This window comes from Molossus molossus, unplaced genomic scaffold (assembly GCF_014108415.1).
Source record: "Molossus molossus isolate mMolMol1 unplaced genomic scaffold, mMolMol1.p scaffold_m16_p_1, whole genome shotgun sequence".
In the NCBI taxonomy this organism is placed as follows: domain Eukaryota; kingdom Metazoa; phylum Chordata; class Mammalia; order Chiroptera; family Molossidae; genus Molossus; species Molossus molossus.
Genome location: NW_023425344.1, coordinates 174,784,178 through 174,801,917, shown reverse-complemented (window position 1 = coordinate 174,801,917; position 17,740 = coordinate 174,784,178). Strand labels below are relative to the sequence as shown.

At 33.9% G+C, this 17,740-nt stretch overlaps 1 protein-coding gene across 2 annotated transcripts in view; it reads left to right on the top strand.

Moving 5' to 3' along the window:
- Positions 1-17,740, top strand: part of DPH6 (diphthamine biosynthesis 6) — a 161,820-nt gene that overhangs the window by 28,321 nt on the left and 115,759 nt on the right. Inside the window, exon 4 of one of the 2 annotated variants that reach the window (XM_036266580.1) lies at positions 8,678-8,863. The exons of the other annotated variant lie outside the window; for it this stretch is intronic. Within the exon in view, the coding sequence (XP_036122473.1) occupies positions 8,678-8,863 (186 nt within the window). Of the gene's footprint in view, positions 1-8,677; positions 8,864-17,740 lie in introns of those variants that run through there. 2 annotated transcript variants of the gene reach the window in all.

The following is a 17,740-nucleotide window of genomic DNA, read 5'->3' as shown; positions in this document are numbered from 1 at the left end:
ACATATATGTTTACCAAGATTATAACCTCCTGTTGGATAGATCCTTTTAATATTTTTATTGGCCTTCTTTTTCTTAGTTATGGCCTTCATTTTGAAGTCTATTTTATTAGATATGAGTATTGCTACCCCAGCATTTCTTATTTTTCCTTTTGCTTGGAAATTTTTTTTCCATTCCCTCATTTTCAATCTATGTGAGACTTTTGTGTGAGGTGGGTCTCTTCTAAACAACATATACAGTATATGAGTCATGTTTTTTAATCCATTCAGCTACTTTGTGTCTTTTGATTGGAATGTTTGTTTAATCCATTTACATTTAAGGTTATTATTGATATGTATCTATTTATTGCCATTTTTGTTTATTATGGTTATGTTTCTCTTACTATTTCTTCTGCTTATTACAACAGTCCTTATAACATTTCTTGGAGTGCTGGTTTGGTCCTAATATATTCCTTTAATCTTTTTATGTCTGGGAAGCTCTTTATTTCACCTTCTATTTTGTATGATAGATGTGCTGGTTAGAGTAGTCTTGGATTCAGATCCTTGTTTTTCATTACCTTGATTATTTCATACCATTCCCTTCTAATCTGTAGTGTTTCTTTTGAGAAGTCAGCTGATAGTCTTATGGGGGTTCCTTGGTGGGTAATCTGTTGCTTATCTCTTGCTGCCTTTAGGATTCTCTCTTTGTCTTTAATTTTTGGCATTTTAATTATGATGTGTCTTGGTGTGGGCCTGTTTGGGTTGTTCTTACCTGGGGCTCTCTGTGCTTCCTGAACTTGTATACCTTTTTTCTTCACCATGCCAGGGAACTTTTCTGTCACTATTTCTTCAAATATAGTCTCTAACCCTTGCTCATTTTCTTCTTCTTATGGTATTTCTATGATGCAGATGTTGTTATGTTTCATGTTTTCCTACAGTTCTCTTAGGCTGTCTTCCTGTTCTTTAATTTTTTTTCTTTTTGGTTTCTAATTGGGTGATTTTTTTCTACCCTATCTTTTAATTCACTGAAGCAGTCCTTGGCTTCTTCTACTCTGCTGGTTATTTTTTTAAATGTGTTCTTTATTTCTGCTATGTCATTCATCATTTTCAGCTGGTTGGTTTTCATTGGTTTTATATCTTTACTTATGGTGTTGAGCTTCCTCATGATTATTACTCTGAACTCTCCCTCTGATATCTTGCTTAATTCTATGTCATTTATTTCTTCTCCTGCAGAATTATCTTTTTCTTTCATTTGGGATTTGTTTCTTTGTTTTGCCATTTTGGCTGTCTCAGTGATTTTTGGAGGCTGCCAAATTTTCCCTGTGTGTGTTGGTGTTCTGCTGGTTGTGGCTCCCTCTACTGGGTTTGGATGAGTGTGGGAGGACCCACGTTAAACACCACTGTAAAGTCTTATTTTCCTGAGTAGATTTTCAAGCCCAGGAAAGGTTCATTTATCCTCTAGGTTTTTGCCCGTAGGCTATTAGTTTCAGGCACTTGATGATCCTGGATTTGTAGCCCTCGGCTGAGTGAAAAATCCCTCAGGTGTAAGAATTTCCAGCAGGTGGGTCACTTGCTTGCTATCAGCCTCGATGTTAATGAGCCTCGATGTTAATGAGTCTCAATTTGCATTTCTATGGCCTGGCCTGGTAGTGTTGAATTTCTGCATGAAGGGCCATTGCTTCTTCCTGGGGCTCTGGGACAGGGCTCTTTGAGTAAAATGGCTACTGTCCTGTGAAGGAGTGATACAGCACAAAACTCCCAGTATTTTCCCATCCAGCTCTCTCCTGAGCCAGGAGCTCTCTCCACACAGTTCCAATCCAGTCTGCCCTCCCTCTGCTGGAGCCCAAGGTGAGTGCCTGTAGCTATATTGGTGCTTATTAAAACCCCCACTTTCTTAGTGGGAAATACATGTTAGCTAATACAGCTCTCCACTGCTGTCCATAGGCTCCCACTCTGCCCTACGTGCCTCCACAGTTTCACCAGGCTTGATTTGGCGTCCTCTTTCTGTCCCTGTTGTATGGGTTCTCTCCAGATTTTTTTCAGTTGGTTTTTCCTGATGATTTGACTTTATTTTAGTTCTAATTCCAGTTTGGTCTGTGTAGCTTCCATTTACTCTGCCACCATTTTCCACTCCCTCTTCTGCCCATTTTAAAATTGGATTGTTTGTTTTTTTGCTGTTGAGTTCTTTATATATTTTGGATGTTAACCCCTTACCAAATATCAGATTTGCTAATGTTTTCTCCCATTTGTTAGTTACCTTTTAATTTTGGGTGATGGTGCCCTTTGCTGGGCAGAAGCTTTTTAGTATGATTTTGTCCCACTTATTTATAAATTATAAAGTATTAATAGGTTCTGTAGGCTTTTGGGTACCATGTCAAATTACACCTGGCTTCAGAACTATAAATTAATTGACTTCTTATATACTTCTTAGGGTCTTTTTTCAGTCTGTCACCCTCTTAATTTATTCTGTAAACTACTGCTAGGAAAGCCTTTCTAAAGTGTAGATTCAATCACATTTTTCTCTTCATCACAAATTTTTGTTGCTTATCATTGATTTGTTAGGTGCTCTGCAATATGACTTCAACTTATCTTTCCTCTTTCCCACCTGGTATTTCTCTACATGGAACCTATGTTTCACCCTAAACTAGTTATTATTCCCCCACATAGTCTCTGTCTTTCCTGCAGAGTGTTGTATTTTAGTGACAAAGAGCCTTCCTCTCCAATTCCTTCTTTTACATGGCATTCTTCTTTTTGGTATCTTCCATGATATGCCCCCACTGAGTGTGGTCTCTTTCTCTCTGGAAACTGCATAAGAAATTATATCTTTTTTTTTTTTTTTAATCCTCATCTGAGGACCTTTTTCCAATTTTTGTTCAGATAGAGTGGGAGGGAGAGAGAGGAAGAGAGAGAGAGAGAGAGAGAGAGAGAGAAACATCGACGTGAAAGGGACACATCGAGTGGCTGCCACCCACACGACCCAACCAGGGCCGGGGACGAACTACAACCAAGGTATATGCCCTTAGCAGGAACCGAACCCAGGTCTCTGTGGACTGCAGGCCGATGCTCTAACTGCTGAACCAAACCAGCCAGGGCAGAAAGCTTATCTTTTTTATAGTGCTTAATCTATCCTTACATACAGAACTACTGCTTTTTGTTTTGTTTTATTTTACATTATGGGTTTTTCTTTAAAAATTTTAAGTACCTCAAGGGGCGGGTATTATATTTCATTCTTTCTCCTTCTTCTCCTTTTCCTTCTCCTTCTCCTCCTTTTCCTTCTCCTTCTCCTCTTCCCCCGCCCCCTTCCCCCTCCCCCTTCCCTTCCCCTCCCCCCTCCCCCTTCCCCTCCCCTCCCCCTCCCCCTCCCCCTCCCCTCCTCCCCTCTTCCTCCCCCTCCCCTTCCCCTCCCCCTCCTCCCTCCTCCTCCCTCCTCTTCCCTCCTCCTCCCTCCTCCTCCCTCCTCCCCCCCCCCCCCCAACTGGTGGATTTTGAAGACACTGTGTTCTACTATTCTCCTCTGGAATTCAGTTATTTCATCTGTAAAATGTGGATATATCTTCCCTGTTGTTTTTTTAATCTGTTTTTGAGAATAAATGAGAAAATATATGAGAACCTCTTTAAGTTTCTAGAAAGATTGATGTTGTATAATTTAGTATTTTTCTTTTTTTTTGCTTGCCAATTTCATGGTAGTCTCAGGTCTTCTTTCTTTTTTAGTCCCTTGCTTCCAAAATAATCTAGTAAAGCTGAATAAAGTCATTTTTTTTCATTGCATACAAAGTTCCATTAGTATATTATTATTATATAGTAGCTGCAAGTTGGCATTGAGATGAATGTAATTTCTCTTGACTTTATTAGTATGTTAATACAGAGAAGAAAAAGAATGGTAATTGTTCAAATTGTAAAAGAGGTTTTAATGAGGGCAAATTTATATTATATAGTGGATTGAATTTATCCTTCAACATTTGTTGCCTATAATTTTGATCCTTCCGAGTCTTTTTTAGTTTCTTTCATTCAGATCATTCAGCCTTCCAAGAGACATGAGGTATTAATGTTTCCTATCTAGCTTCCTACATGAGTAAACTGAAGGATGAGGTTGTTTCAGAGGAAGATAAAAACATGAAATCAAAGATGACAAAGGTTCTTATTTATAGGTGCTTTCTATTAAAAATTATTTTGACATGTTCTTTTAGGATTTAGCCCTATGCTTATTTTAAAAATTGAAACACATTTTCTATTAACTCATTTGTAAAAAGCCTCAACCAAGGACTTCCATTGAAAGTGACATGAACTGAGTTTAGAGAATTTCGAATTTTCTCAGAGTATATGAAAAATTAAGAGGTTTAAAAATGGCTCTTAGAATGTCCAGAGGAAGTAGAACCGGGCTGTTATGTACACCCCTGTATGTAAGAACAATTACCTCTCAATGCCAGCAGAATTATACCACACTTATTCATAGAATTTACAGTGCTGGACCTTGTGGGTACTTGGTGTACTTACTTGCACACAGTGGGTGCTTAGTGAGCTGTTGTTAAACTAAAATTACTGAACAAAATTAAGCCTATCTAACCTTGACAAAATTCATCTAATATTGATCCGTGTAGATTTCTGTAAAAATGAGTTGACAAATGAGAAGCAGCATCAACTATTTATTAGACATTTATTACTTCCTATTTGCACAATTTTTTGCTACCTACCATAGGATTGGTTCTAGAGCCATTGAAATGGTTTGTGGACTATTTTTTTCTTTAATTTTTTTTTCTTTATTGATTTGAGAGACAGAGGAAGGGAGAGGGAGAGAGAGATAGAAACATCTATGAGAGAGAACATCGATTGGCCGCCTCCTGCATGCCTCCCACTGGGGATCAGTCCCACAACCTGGGCATGTGTCCTGACCGGAAATCGAACCAGCGACCCCTTGGTGTGTAGGTCAATGCTTAACCAGTGAGCCACACTGACTGGACTGTGGACTATTTTAAGACTGTTTCTTTTGTGGATTCTTTTCTACATAGCAATTTTACAGGAATGTGGTGAGGAAAGGGAGAATCATCATTATTTGATAAATAACCCACAGTTTTCCCTTTTGAGCCTTTCACAGTTTAGCTCCTTTAATATTTATTGGTCTCCTAGTTATTTTCATGACTTCCTTAACCCTTACTTACTTATTTGAATGGTCATATAACCTGGACTTGATCACAGAAAACTAATAAGAATCAGTCTAGTGGACTTCAACTGAGGATCACGTTATACGTTAAGACAGTGTTTCTTAATCTAGAGAGGAAAGGTGTTTTGAACTCTAAAATTTTGTTAAATTTTTTGGGAGAGATCCAGATTTTATCATAATTTCACAGTGGTCTATTCTTTTTAAAAGTTTAAGAACTGCTGCTGTTTTAACCATCTTGCAGAAAGCTTTGTAGCTAGGGGGTATTCATAACTACTCAAGTCAGGAATCAGTTGTCTTCTGAGCCTGTAATACAAACTGTGCTCTGCACTGCGAGGTCAGAGGGCCTTCTGGGGTTTCTAAAGAGTGAAGAGGAGAGCGCATGGAAGTAGCACCCGAGCACTGCCCAGGATGCCATGCATCTCTCAAAAGGACATAAAGATCTCAAAGATAATAAAGTGCAAAATAGCATTTTACAATTTCAGGTTAGAAGTGATGGGGACCAAAGAAAGGGAAATAGACTTGGACCCTGTATGTTTCTTGGCAGGTTCTTAATAGGCCTTTGTATTTGATGTTGAAGGAGCGAATGATAGGGATGCAAAAGGCATTGTTCCTGATTTCCTCAAGTGTAGCTTTTTTTTTTTTTTTTTTAATTTCTCTTTCATTTAGTTACTCTTTGGGGTAGTTATTACATTATGCCTTGTTTTACACTAGTATTTGTATATATATCTTCCTTGTTAATTTATAACCTCTTGAAAGCATGGGCTATGTGCTTTTCAACTTGGGATACTCTGCAGTGACTATCGTCATACCTCGTCCATATGAGGTGCTCAAAAATTTTTATTGAATATTGTTTTAGGGAAGCTGTTGAGAATTTTTACCATATCACACAATCAACTTTATGATGATCCAATGGTGAAATTTCTCTCAGGACTTAGTCTTTATAACAGTTTGCCTTACTATAAATATTAGATAGTTTTTATTGTATGGACACTGTAAATCATGCAATTCATTTGCTTTCCTCTTTATATTGATTGTTAGCAAGCCCAGAGCCATGTGAATTTCTCAAATGTTTTTGTCCTATGGTAATAATACTTGCTATTGTTTATGTAGTACTGCCTGCCTAGGCACTGTTATATGCCCTATACATTATATTCTAATTTATTCTTACATCAACCCTGGTTTATTATCCCTATTTTGCAGATAAGTAAACTGAGATATAGAAAAGTTAAATTAACTCATCCAAGGTTACACAGTTAGAAAGTGGTAGAACATGTACTTTTAATCACTGTGCTCTGCTGCCTCCCCACATTACATATATGTTAATTCATACAGCTATTACCATATAACAGTACACATATAGTGCATATATAAACCAGTAAGGCGTGTGTGACTTAACAGTGAGACACGGGCAGGCATGTGTTTTGATAAGGGGAGAGGGTTATTAAGATCAAAGTGATGTGTCTGTTTGATTTCATCTCATTCAGAGTTCTCAGAATAATTTTAGATCATTGCTACTCAAAGTGTGGTCTAGTCCATGAAGTGTTTGTTATTGGTCCAAGGTCAGCTATTTATAGAAATGAAACTAAGCATTGAGAAACTTTTATAGTCATTTGAGAGTAATTTTATATGTGTTGATCTAATAATAAGAATTTGGCCTTGTGTTTTGTATTTTTTTAAAATTTAATTTTTGGCAATTTATTGAAATTGTTTTTTACAGAAGTTTTGGTCTTCAAAGGTTTAGAAATTTTTTTTAAAAAGTGGTTGTTAAACATAATTTGAGAAGCACAGTTCTAGGTAACAGCTTTTTAAGTTTTTAAGCTATTGTTTGTCTAAAAAAGAAAAGCATTATCTGCAGCTTGAAATTACATTCTAATTTATACCTGTTTCTGAAGATGAATTACGAATTAGTGTATTTGGTTACTTTGTTAGCTTATTGGTTCTGTGAGAAGTCCTAAATTGAGTGGATTGGGGGGGGGGGTGATTTTTTTCTTATACTTCGTACTTTTCTCCAGAATGACACATTTTAATTACATTCTTGATCCAAAATAATAGTGTGAGGGACTTGTCAATCACTCATAGTTACAGTCTTTTTTCTTGACTTATAAAAATAGCTAATGAGGAATTTGATTATTTTATATATTCAAATTGTTCTCTGGAATAATAGAAAAGTTACAAAAGACAATAGCAACAATAAAATATTGTTGGTGATGCCAGTGTAGTATAATAGATTTTCCTGTTTAGGGAAAACAAAGGTAGCTTCATTGAGATATTTGCAACACCAGCTCAGTTTTTAATTTTTCTTTTTCTTTTTGGGTGGGTTGAGACATCCCCTTCTATAATACGCTGTAAAATAGTTTCATGCAAAGTTGCCAACCTTAATAGGGCTTTTCAATATCCATACAATCACTATCTCCTTTTAAAAATAATCTTTCTGGTGACCTCTAAGGTATCATTTGATAAGGAATCCCTAGCTATCTTTTGTATGTTTAAAAGCTGTCTTCCAAATAAAGAAATGGGATAAGGATATGAACAGGCACTTCAAAGAGGAAGGAATTCAAACAGCCAAATTATGTTAAACATTATTAACTCAAAATTGCAGCTATCACTTGGGCAGGATCTAGAAATGCTATTGGTGTTGGAAAAATGGGTACCCTTACATGCTTCCCAGCAGCCCAGTAAATTGTTTCAACCTTTCTCTGAGTAATTTCACAGAACTCATCAGACAAAAAATGCATTGCCTCTTTATGAAGCTGTTCCACTTTGGGGAATCTGTTCTAAGGAAAAAACTAAATATGTACTCATAGATTTAGAAAACACTGGCATACTGTATAGCATCAAAAATGAAGCTGAGAAATGCATTTGTATATATTATTAAGAGAAGGAATTAGATCATCAAAACTCTGTATGGTATAATTATATTTTTATATGTGTATTTGTACAAATATATGTGTAGAGAATGTCTGAAGGATAGATATTAAGGATATATATATATATATATATGTATGAGGTTGAGGTTGAACATTTTTTGGCCATTTGAATTTCTTTCTATTTAATACTCTTAAAGTATTAAGAGTGTTTATATAATTTTTACACTTTTTAATTTTTTAATTTCCTTCTTATAGCATGCATGTATTGCTTTTGAAATCTCTTTGTTGAATATTTGGACTCCATTTTTAAATGCACAGAATGGTATAGGAGGAAAGGAAATCTGATAATCAACAGGATGTTGCCATTCCCCAGGTCCTTTACTGAATGTTCACCAGGAGCCTGTTTTTCTTTCAGAGCTGGTCTTGAAAGCTGTGTTTGAGTTTTCTTCTTCTTTTTTTTTTTCTGTGACAAATGCCTATCATTTTCTAAACAAGAAAGCCAATGTCCCAGTTAGGTGTGTGGAGTTCTTTTCATTCACTTGCAGTCCTGTTGTGTTAATACTGAATAAGCAGAGACAGCCTGACTGGTGGTGAAAGATGGTAAGCCAGCCTCAGGGCTTTTTCTGGTCAGCCCTAAACCTCTGATTGCCACGTTTTCCTAATTTCCCATTTCCAGGGCATCACTAGAGTGACCTTGCTTGCTGAATATGATGCTCTGACTCTCCAAGATTTTCACATGCATTTGAAAATGGGCGGTCAGGCAATTGTTTACAGGACTCCAAATGAACTGTGCACTCACAGCAAGTTTGATAAACACACATTTCCTCCTTTTATCAGTGAGATTGCAGAATGTGAAGTATGAGTTTCCAGTTTTACTCATTCCTCTCAACCCTTTTCCTGTTTAAAAACTTTGACATGCTAATTGGATTCTGATCTGTCCCTGTTTTTTATTCTGCTTACTGGTAGTTGAGGGCTTATTCCAATACTTACCTAGGCAAGGTTTGGCAATCCTTCAAAAATAAACTTTCCATGTATTCAACTTAAAGGAGATTCATCCCAAGGAGTGTAATGTGAGCACTAATTAACAGTAATGACTGCTAATCACTTTGCTTTTTATACTCCTTTAGAGCACTGCTATTATCCAATGTAGTTAAGTAAAATGCTTGTATATGAATCAACAATGCTGAATCCTTTTAGCAGCTATTGCTCACAATCAAGCTTTGCATAAATTAGAGTTAACTAAAATTGATTTTAATATGCTATGTTTCTTTTTATAATAGTAAACTAAAATATCTAGTTAAATATCCTGAATATTAAAAAAACATGATTGATTTTTGTTTTTTGGTGTGTTTTATTGTTGTTTTGGCAATCATCCTTAGGGTAGATGAAAGCAGTATTGCAAATAAATTTTCTCACAGTTCAAGACATTTTTTCTTAGATTTTTTTTGAAATTGCATGTGATATACTCTTCATAGTCACAGCAACACTTTGATTCTGTTGTAAGCATTTTATTACATCAGTGAAAAGCAATAGGCTTGTGTTTAATTTTTCTGAATTTGTGCCTTTACGTCCTAGAGGATCTTACAGTTTCTTTCCATTATATAGCCCATTTATATAAACTTGGTTCATAAGATTGTGTATTCTGTGTTCATTAAAAAGAGTTGTTTCGTTAAGTTTAGTGTATTATTAGACTATTATAAAAGCTTTCTCTTTATTTACATGCATTCAACATACCTACAAACTGCCTTGCCTCAGGAGGAAACTAAGCAAAACTCATAAATTAATAATTTAAGGGATTGATGCTCAAGCTGCATTTTGGTTAAGTTAATAAGTGAAAACCTTAGAGTCAGGGCTGGCCACTTTAACAATGCTTTACTTTTGACTTTTATTGGCTGAAAATAACTTGTTAAACTGGGGCTTTTGTAATAAAATGAAATCTACATACCATCTGAAGCCCCTTCCCTTCTTTTTGATTTATGAGTAGGTTGAGGTATTATTGGAGATTTTTTTTAACACTTTCACAGTTCTGCACTTTGATTTCAGAGGTGTTAATCTCTCCGAAGTTTGAGAGTGACAAAATGAGTTGTATACAGTTTTCCTAGGGAGTTTGGGATTCTTTATCAGGGCCTTAGTTTTCTGATGGTACCTTTATTAATGGTGATTTAAGTAACATGTGATGTGGTATTATGATTTGATGCGCATTAATGGACTATCCTACTTTCTTGTTTTACATATTATCTCTAGCTGCCTGGTCATGCTGTTGTGATTTTTATAGTGAGGATTAGTGTTTCTACAGAAGTTCAGCAATTCTGGACATTATTTTTCAATTACCAAAATAAAAAAACTAGATTTTTAAAAAACTTTTGTATTATTTATAGTGTCAAAAATTAAAAATTTTGGTGAATGAGTAAGTGGAAAAAGTCAAGTGGTAGTTTACTAGGAAGCCTTATATTTTATATACTAGTCTTATTATATTTTAAACATAGGTATTAAAAAATCTTTGGCACTGTACTTAATTTAATTTAGTTTCAAAGAATTGTAACAGGAATTCTGTGAGAGAGCAGAAAATACATGGAAGCTTAATTGAATGCTATCCATATGTAATTATAAGATTTGTGAGTATTGTTGTATGTAACTTATTTATTATATATCCTAGTACTATTGTGCAACAGCACAAAATATATGCTTATAAGGAAAAACTTGCTTTTTCTATTTTGCTTTGAGTTTGAGTTTTTATGTATAATAAAATTACATTTAAAAAAGGTGAGGATTTCAGTTTTGATTCTTTTTTTTTTTGTTTTTTTGTAGTGTGTTTACTTTCATGTGAGAGTGATTGATCTGTAGCTGTCATTTTACCCAAACAGGGGACAAATGGAATTGGCCTTTTAGACAAAAGTATGCAAACAGACTGCATTCTTTCTGTTGATAGAATTATGGAAGGACTGCAAGAGGTGCCACATTCATTTCGCTATTGATTGTGAAGAGGATTCTACACTGGGGTGCTGTTTCCATTGGATAAGGAGGTGCTATGATTAGTTACCTTTCTCATGAAAACACTACAAAGGGAAATGCAAAATGTGTGCAATACAGTGTTCTCAATTTGACAGTTGTTTTTGTTAAGTTTTTTGTGTGTGTGTGTGTGTGTGTCCCATTGAAGTCCAGCCTATTTTAGAAAAACATACATTTTGGTTTTTTTCCTTATATTAGACTTAGTAGATTTCCATGCATTTGACCCTTTAAAGAAATTACACATTACCCACAGTTTTTCTAGGCTTCTATTGTAAAGCTCCAAAGCTGATGCAACAGTGCCCTCTATAGTCTTTTAGTGAACAGTAGATAAATGTAGAAGATTTGGAATATTCAGGTAAGAAGCAGGATATTTCATTTTAATTTTTGCTCAGACAAGAGACTCTTTTTTCCTAACTAGACATTCTTGTTTTTCACTAGCGGCTTTACTTTAAACAAAGGGAACAAAAGACCATTCTGAGTTTTCATTTAGAATTATTGGCTCCCTCTTGTTATTACCCAGTGGTAAATCTCAAGTTTTATCAGACATTCATCAGAGTAATTTGAGATAGAAGGAATCTTACAAGCTCTACTGTCTCTTCATGAAATATCTTTTTGAAGTTGAGTTGCAATAGGAGTATTTTTAAAAAATAATTTAGTTCCTTTGTACTCATTTCTTCTATTTAATTAGAGCCTGAGTGGGCTGCCTAGAACTTAACTATTACTTGTTCCTGAATTGTGTAACCCAGGCTTTATACATGACATTATTTAAATTCAAAGCAAAGGAGTCACAGAATGAGTAGAGTATTTGTCATTCGTTAGCACTGATTTAAATTTTAGATTTTCCTCCCTCCCTTTTTTGTTTACCTATTTGATTGTATATGTTGATAGCTAATTTTTTTGTTGTAAAGCACAAATTTATGTGAAGATATTAGATGATAATAAAAGCAGGCATCATATTTAGCTATGATTAGAAGAGAAAAATTCCATGAGTCAAGTTTATTTTGCTTCTAAAAGTGTTTTAGTAGAAGAGCATGGGCCCAAATCCTAGCTTCTCCATGTATACACTATGCAGTATGGAACACATTTCTTGATCTCTGAGCCTGGTTTCTTATCTGCAAAATAGGAGCTAAAAATAGCTCATCTTTTGAGGTTTTTGTGAAGTATTACAGATAATGTATATTAATTGGCCAAGTCATTCTTGATGCTCAAATGGCAGCTTTATCCCCCAAATCACAATGTGAAGGTAAATGGCGTTGTTTCTTATGGGAAAGTTTCAAATAAATTTAGAACACATTTAATGCATTTTACTTTTTTTTTTTTTAATTCCGATATCATAACTTCTGATGATACATGTGAATCTGAAAGCTGGCATGTCATTCCTTGGTGATGTGGACTGAGATGTGCGTTGACTTTCAGTTCCTTACAGACTTCGTTCCCAAACTTCTTTAATGGGTCATATTTATAAACTTAACTTTAGTAGACATTCACCCACAAACCAATATTTGGTAATGTGAAAACTGATAATAAATGAAACTCAAAAAAAGGAGTTTTGTTTTTTTCTTTCTTAGTACATATGGGAACACTTAGGATACTTTTCATTTACCAGTGTTCTTAAAGTAATTTGGAGCCCTTATTCCTATTTGCTAGGTGTTGTTTTCTCCACCCAGCTACAAAAGGACTGATGCATAAAAATAGAGCAAAGTGGAGCTTTTCTGGCAGAAGTGGAGGTGGGGGCCTAATGTTCCTCCCCTTCAAAGGAACAAATTTAAAAACCTCTTGATGCTGTACCATATATGTATGTGTATACACACACACACACACACATTTCTTTTGTTTTGTGCAAAGGCTTTGTTCTACTTTGATTTGGATTCAAGGCATCTAATTCTGTGCCTGGCATATAAATGCTCAATTAATGAGTGCTAAAATCAAATTTTTTGGACATCAGGCATTCTCTTATGATATATAATATTTGAGTTACCATATGTATTAAAATGTATAGTTAATGTGACAATATAATATTACAGTGATTGTTTCTCCATGAACCATTTAAACAAGCACACGTCCACTGTAATTCATTAATTTGTTCTTTAAAAATCAACCAGATTGTTGTAACTACAAATGATAATGGGAAATGAATAAAGTAAAACCAGAACCTGTCTTCAAGATGATTAAAAGCAGTCATATTATCTAATAATGGATTTAGCTAATGATTCAGACATTTCAAATGACCTGATGATAAAAAAAAATCTTGCACAGAGAACTTCTGGATTGAATTTTCAGTACATTCAGTAAACCACTGTTTTTCTTACAAAGTTCTTATTTGTGCTTCATATTGATTTTAAATAACCTTGAATTTAACTTTACAATAAACCACATATTGTTTTTAGTATATCACTTGGGTTCAAATTGAGAATTGCAAAAGTATCTTTTTTATCATTATAAAGAAGATAACCAATGCTTTAAGCTGATAAAATGAAAACGAACAAGCTCTCAGTAAACCGAATGTGGTAGTTCTTTTTAAAATAAGGACCAGTTGCAGTAAGAAACATATTTAAAGTTAAATTTTGGTTTACAAGACTGACAAGATGCTGTCTACAAAAAAAAAAAAAGTGAATAAGATATTTTTTCTTTGCAATAAAAGTACCAAATTAAGAATCTGCTTAATTAAAAGAATGATAAATGTAGATTACATTACTGAAGACAGTGAAATACAGCTGCTCTGTCTAGTGAGAGCCTGCATAATTTACCAAGACTGTACAAAGAAGCAATGGAGCAGCCACTGCAGACTGTTAGAAGAAATGCCCTGTTTATTCTACATGCATTTCTTTTTTTAATTAAAATGTCAGTGATAATTTTATAGCAGTCCTCAAAAAAAAAAAAATCCTTCTTTAAATTTCTTCAAGATAGTAGAATATAAGATGAGATCATTACTGCTGCTGAATGAAACAGATTAAATGTGAGAAAAAAATAGCACATTTTAATTTGTATTAATTCAGTTTTCTTTATTATGAGTTGATATTGAAATATGTGATGATATGTAATTTTTGCTTGAGTTTTGCATGAAAGATATGTGGCAAATCTTTGAATATATATTTTATTTAAAAATCTCTTGGAGTCACAAGCAGGATTTGGGTGGTGCCATAAGTAATAATGCTTACAAATAAAGATGTAGGTATGTATACTGTTGAGTTCTCTAGGTGGAGCAGACAGCTCTGGGTAGATCAGTATTAGCTGGGTGGTATTTCCTCCTCAACTCCATCACTGGGCTGTGAGGAGGTCTAATATGTTGCCCATGTCAGTGTCTAGAGACCAAAAAGAGGTTGTGAAACCTGTTATATTGTATATTTTCATCTCTTACTTTAAACATGACTAATGATATCTTCAAAATTATGTATATTTAAGAAAACAAATATTACATATAGAAAAGAATATTAATGGGTCTTTTTGTTGTTTTGTTTTCCCTCTGTAGAGTAAGTGAGGACTCTGGAGTCAGACTTGTCTGTATTCTAGGCTCTACCCCTTGCTAGCTGCATGACCTTGGTTTAGTTAACTTCTCTACACTTTAGCTTTCACATTTGTACATTGGGGCTAGTGATAGTATCTACATCATAGGGTTGTTTTGAGCATTTAATGGCTTAATCCACGTAAAATAAATAATAAAGGAAACCTCAATAAATTTTAATTATATTATTATTATGTTATTATTATTATTACTAGTCACTAGATAAACATTTCTCTTGCATTGGAGCAATAGAGTATTATTCATACTTAACTAAATAAGATCATTGTTTTCTGCCATGATTTATCTGTTGATCTAGTTCTAGAGAAGTTAACCGTGCCCTCTATGTTTTAAGGTGTAGTGTGGTAGGAATTCTGCTGTTTCTTATTTTGTCTTTAATTGTCTTTTCTTATAGTGCTTCATGTATTAGATTCTTTGGCACTGGTGACTATGATCTCGAAGTTTGTGCATTTCAATATGTGTGTTTTGGACTTTGCCCTAGCTTGATACCAGAATTAATTGAATATTTTCCAGGGTTCAGTTTTTCTAAAGGGTCTTTCAAGTGCCTACATACTAAAAACTTATCAACTTATGAAAGCTTTATAGGCAGAAAATGCACACATCAATAAGAATTTGAAAAGTTTATATGAGAAAGCAATATGATGAGAAACTTCCTGAGATTATTTTATTCTATATGCTTTCTTAGAGTTTCAGTAAAATGATAAATGCAAGAGTCACAAAGATAAGAAATCACACATTATATAACCATTATTCATAAAGTTTACCCAGGCGAAGTGAGTTGTAGAACGTTAACATAACATTATATTTCCTCGTAATTTGTTTAGGTTTTTTTCTAGTTGCTAAAGATGTAAATAATCAAGGTACAGTGCCTGTCTTAAGGACTTAGCATTTGAATTTTAAGGGAGAAAGTTACTACTATATATTCATCACAGTGATTATTTGTTATGAATTCTTCACTCTTTTAAAAATCTTGTTTCTTTTAGTGTACCTCTTTGTTCTATTTAGGCATTTATCCTTCCCTGTCTGACCTTTATCACTGAGTTTCTCCTAAGACTCCTGTGGTCTTTAAAGGCTCAGTATTACTCTGTCTGTGCCTGTTTGGGAATTGTACTTATGATTCTTGATTTAGCTTATAATTTAGATAAATACTTTTAAATAACTTATTAGTTATTGTTAACCAATTTAATCTCAGAGTTTCCAGGTTTCTTTCCTGTCCTGGTTCTCCCCAGGAAAGAACAGATGATTTCCTATTAATTTATTTTTCAGTGTTTGCAACACAATACTACTATAAGGTGTTTGTCCACGTGAACCTTGGTTTCTCCTTTACCCTGTTGTGCATATAGTTTCACTCAGGCTGTTACTTGTGTAAATCTTAGGCAAAACCATGCTATATATTAGGTAAAACTAATCTAGTTTGTGAAGATTTCACATAATTTTAAGAATCCAAACGAGTTCATGCTTTCTACTTTATGATTAATTGATAATAACTGATCCCCTACTGTGTGTAAAATCTGCTCACTGAATTCTTGGTTTTGTATGACATCTTTAGTGTGACTACTCTGTGCTCCATGTTTTTACTGACTTGGAATCAATTGATCACTCTGAAGTGGAAATGACTGTGAAGCATTTACAATGAAGCAAAGTTAAGGGAAAATATAGTTATAACTTACTATTACTAATTAACGTAGTAGCTAAAATATTGTTTTATAAAAGACATAGTGTGTGAATTATACAAATATTTAAGTATATAGTATTTGTTATCTGGACCGTTTAAAGATGTATTTTAACGGGGTTTGACAAAAACAAAGAAAAAAGCAGTCATTGTAGCTATCAATTTTGTAGAAAACAAAATGAGGATCTGTAAATTTTATTCTCTTATGATTTGATAATAACTAGTTTCTTTCTTTATAGTTGACCCAAGACTTGGAGTAGCCCTTCTCAAAGTAACTGTTCTTATAATTTATTTTCTTAACTTATTTACTGCAATTATGTGATACTTTTTCACAGTAAAAATAACATTGTCATTGCTTTCTTTGTCTAGTTATTAGATTCTAATAGAACTGACTTTTCTGCACTTTGTTTGTTTTGTTTTGTTTTTTTATCTTTTACCTCACATGTAGTCCTAAGAAAGTTTCTTTCTTCTGAGACTAAGTTCTTCATACTCCTCTTGCAGACACACACAATTTCTTTATTTAGTAGAACAGCTTTATCATTAACTTGCAGAGTTTTTACATTGTTCTTCTTCTCTTGTTTTTATCTAAATTATTACTTAATTTTCTTTGATATTTATAACAATTGTGTTTTTCAATCGAAGAAATACATAACAATATAAGATATATGAAGATCTTACTTAAAATTCAATCATCCAGAGTTAACATTTTGACATATTTTCACATACATATATTTAAAACACATACATAGACATGCACACACTTGTGTAATCATTTGTGTATATAACTTTGTAGAGTGCACTTTTTAAGTTTAAATGTCAAGAGCATTTTCCATGCCATTAAAACCTCTTTATGAACATAATTTAATGGCTACTTAATATTCCATCATGTGGCTGTATGATAATTTCCTTAATTTTATAAATTAGGTTGAATCTAATTTTTACTGTAAATAATAGCACTTTGATGTGTGTACATCAATTATTGTCTACATTAAAAATTAATTCCTTAGGATAGATTTCTAGACGTAGAATTAGTGGGTCAAAGTATTTAATTATTTTTAAGACCATTGATACATATTACCTCATTGATTTCCATAAATAATATCCCTTTTTATACATATGTTATTTGTATTTTGAAACTCTAAGTCGGTTGTTTAATGTATATGAAACCTCAACTTGAAATTCTGTTTTTATAGTTCCTGGAATTTGGTGAATGCAAGCTGGAAGTAGCATTCTCCCCATCTTTGACTGTATTTCATTCTTGAAAAAAACCCAGAGATATGTGTTAGGGCAGCTCAGTCATGTACTGCAAGGCATAGGGTGATTTTTACCCCCTATTATTGTGAGAAGTCCGTTTCCAGTGATTTAGTGGGACTTGCTGCAGTAGATGAGCAGTTGCAAAAAGGGCTGAATTTTAACATATTGTATACAAATAATGTGCCATGTGCATGAACTCAGATACCGTTATAAATACATATGTTATTGTTAAAAACAGTTATATATATTATGTTATTTGCAACCCATTTTTTTTGCATAGGTTC